This window comes from Myotis brandtii, unplaced genomic scaffold, assembly GCF_000412655.1.
Source record: "Myotis brandtii unplaced genomic scaffold, ASM41265v1 scaffold19, whole genome shotgun sequence".
Classification (NCBI taxonomy): domain Eukaryota; kingdom Metazoa; phylum Chordata; class Mammalia; order Chiroptera; family Vespertilionidae; genus Myotis; species Myotis brandtii.
Window position 1 is genome coordinate 1,718,801 of NW_005357075.1, and position 2,373 is coordinate 1,721,173.

General features: G+C 63.8%; 1 protein-coding gene across 1 annotated transcript in view; it reads left to right on the plus strand.

Annotated features, from left to right (window-relative positions):
• Positions 1-2,373, plus strand: part of DOK2 (docking protein 2, 56kDa) — a 12,714-nt gene that overhangs the window by 734 nt on the left and 9,607 nt on the right. The window contains exons 2-4 of the mRNA XM_014538319.1: positions 820-1,101; positions 1,307-1,394; positions 2,199-2,373. Of these exons, the coding sequence (XP_014393805.1) occupies positions 820-1,101; positions 1,307-1,394; positions 2,199-2,373 (545 nt within the window). The remainder of the gene's footprint in view (positions 1-819; positions 1,102-1,306; positions 1,395-2,198) is intronic.

Sequence of the window (2,373 nt, forward strand, 5' to 3'; positions counted from 1 at the left end):
GCTGTGGTGGGGGGGTGGCGGGTAAAGGAAGGCTCTAGCTCCCTCTCTTGCCTCTCTTGCTCTGTGGTGGCTTCTCACGGGGACACCTTGGAAGGGAATGGAAGAAACAGCGGAGAGGATAAGGCAGGATTGCAGTGGTGGTTCCTTCTTCTCTGCCCCACTGGGGTAGGTTTGGCTGGTGTTAAGCTTGAGCAGAGCCCCAGTGTGTGCAACCTCCTTCTCCTTCTTTGGCCTCCTTAAATGAGGAAGTCCTCTTCCCTCAGCTGATCCACACAGGGCTCCCCTCTCCTCTCCTCTCCTCTCCTCTCTTCTCCTCTCCTCTTCCCTCCTTCCCCTTCTCTCTCTCTCCTGCCCTCCCTTTCTGTCCATCCTGGCAAGAGATGAGGTGGGAAGATTCGGAGGGTCGCCTGAAGTTCCTGGAGCGAAGGCCTTCTACAGAGTGAGATGCTGGTCTGCAGTCTGGGCCCTGGCGCTGCCCCCCTCCCTCCTGGGCATCAGCGACTCACAAGCTTTCCCCTCTTCCATGTGGATCTCCTGGGTCGGCCCGCCTGGCCGCCCAGAAGTCCACCTTCACTGTGCTTTTCCTGCCTCCGACTCTCTCTCTGCTGTCATCTCCGGCGTCTTCCTGGTGGCTGGTGGTGGATCCCCAGTTCCAGTGCTTTCTAATTCCTCAGGCCCTGGCTTGCTTCCTTGGGTCTCCTGGGCCCCAAGTTGCTGCCCCAACCCCTTCCCATAGATCCTCCACTCCCCTTTGGTCACCATCTCTCCATCTCTGGTTGGCTCCATTTCGGCACCTCCCTGCCATGCATCTGGGCTCAGAAATGGCGCCGGTTCGGGGCTGTGCTGTATGGACAGTCGGGCTGCGCCTTGGCCCGGCTGGAGCTCCAGGAGGGCCCGGAGAAGCCGCGCCGGGGAGAGGCTGCCCGGAGGGTGATCCGCCTCAGTGACTGTCTGCGGGTGGCGGAGGCCAGCGGGGAGGCCAGCAGCCCCAGGGACACCAGCACCTTCTTCCTGGAGACCAAGGAGCGCCTGTACCTGCTGGCGGCCCCCACTGCCGAACGTAGCAACTGGATGCAGGCCATCTGCCTCCTAGCCTTCCCGGTGAGCTCTCCAGGGGTGCAGAAGGGGCCAGGGGTGGGCAGGAGTTGTAAGAGCCAAGGCCAGGATGTTGGGGGCAGGGCCTTGGTGCGGTGACCCCAATCCAGAATGCAGATGGGGCAGCAGGCTGAGCGTGTCCTGAAAGACAGCCTGGGCCAGAGGTGGGGCTTGGGCTTGGTGACATGGCGAGACCCGGCCTGTTCCCCAGGGCCAGCGGAAGGAGCTGCCGGGGCCGGAGGGGAAGGGCAGCGGGCCCTGCATGGAGGAGAATGAGCTGTACAGCAGCACGACCACAGGTGAGGGGGCTGCCTGCCCTCCCAGGGCGTGGTGGGAGGAGGTGTGGGCCAGCAGGCGCGTCTTCCTGCTTGTGGTTGTCCCCAGCCCGGCCAGCCCCCCTATCAGCCTCTCCGCATCGCTTCCGGGCCTGGCCAAGGTGGAGGAGCCTGGCTGCCTAGACTGCCAGCCCTTCACCGCGGGTTCCCTCCCGCTTGCCCGGGCCCTGCTGGTGGGAGAGGGCAGGGCCGAGGGGTCCACGGAAGGTGCTGCTCTTGAACCCTCTGTTGTTAGGACCTGAGCAAGTTCTGGAAAATAAGAAAGGCTTTCTTTCTGTGGCTTGAAGGTGTCCTGTGGGAGGCTTCTGCTGACAAGGCACCCCTCCCCCCTCTTGCGATCTGTCTGGTCCTCTGGGTGGGGGGTGTGGGCGGGAGGAGCAGGATACAGGGCATCCAGTCTCCACCCCGCAGAGGGCACGGTGGCATGGGCAGTGGGTGAGGAGGCTGAGAGCTGGGAGGGCAGGGCCAGGTGCACCTGCAGCTGAGACGGTAGGGATGGGGGCGGCTGGGTTGGGGGGAGAGAGATGAGACAGAAAAGACAAGGCTGTGGCTCTGGCAACAGGTCGGAAGGATGTGGGCACGAGGTTGGGGTGCATGTGGCTGGGGCAGGGTGCCTGCTGGGGTCGGGGGCGGTACCTGGCATTTGGGGGAGTGTGACCTGGCACAGAGCAGGTCATGGGGAGGGAATGCCACTCTTCTATGACCCCTGGTTGCTCCCTGAGAGCCGGGCAGTGCCCCCCTTTAACACTTCTCTCCCCTCCTCCCCAGGGGCCCCCTGCAAGGAGTTTGCTGTGACCATGAGACCCACGGAGGCCAGTGAGAGGTGCCGGCTCCGGGGGGCCTACACCCTCCGGATTGGAAAGGGTGCCCTGGAGCTGTGGGGGGGCCCTGAGCCGCGTGCCCTTTTGTACGACTGGCCCTACAGGTTCCTGCGGCGCTTTGG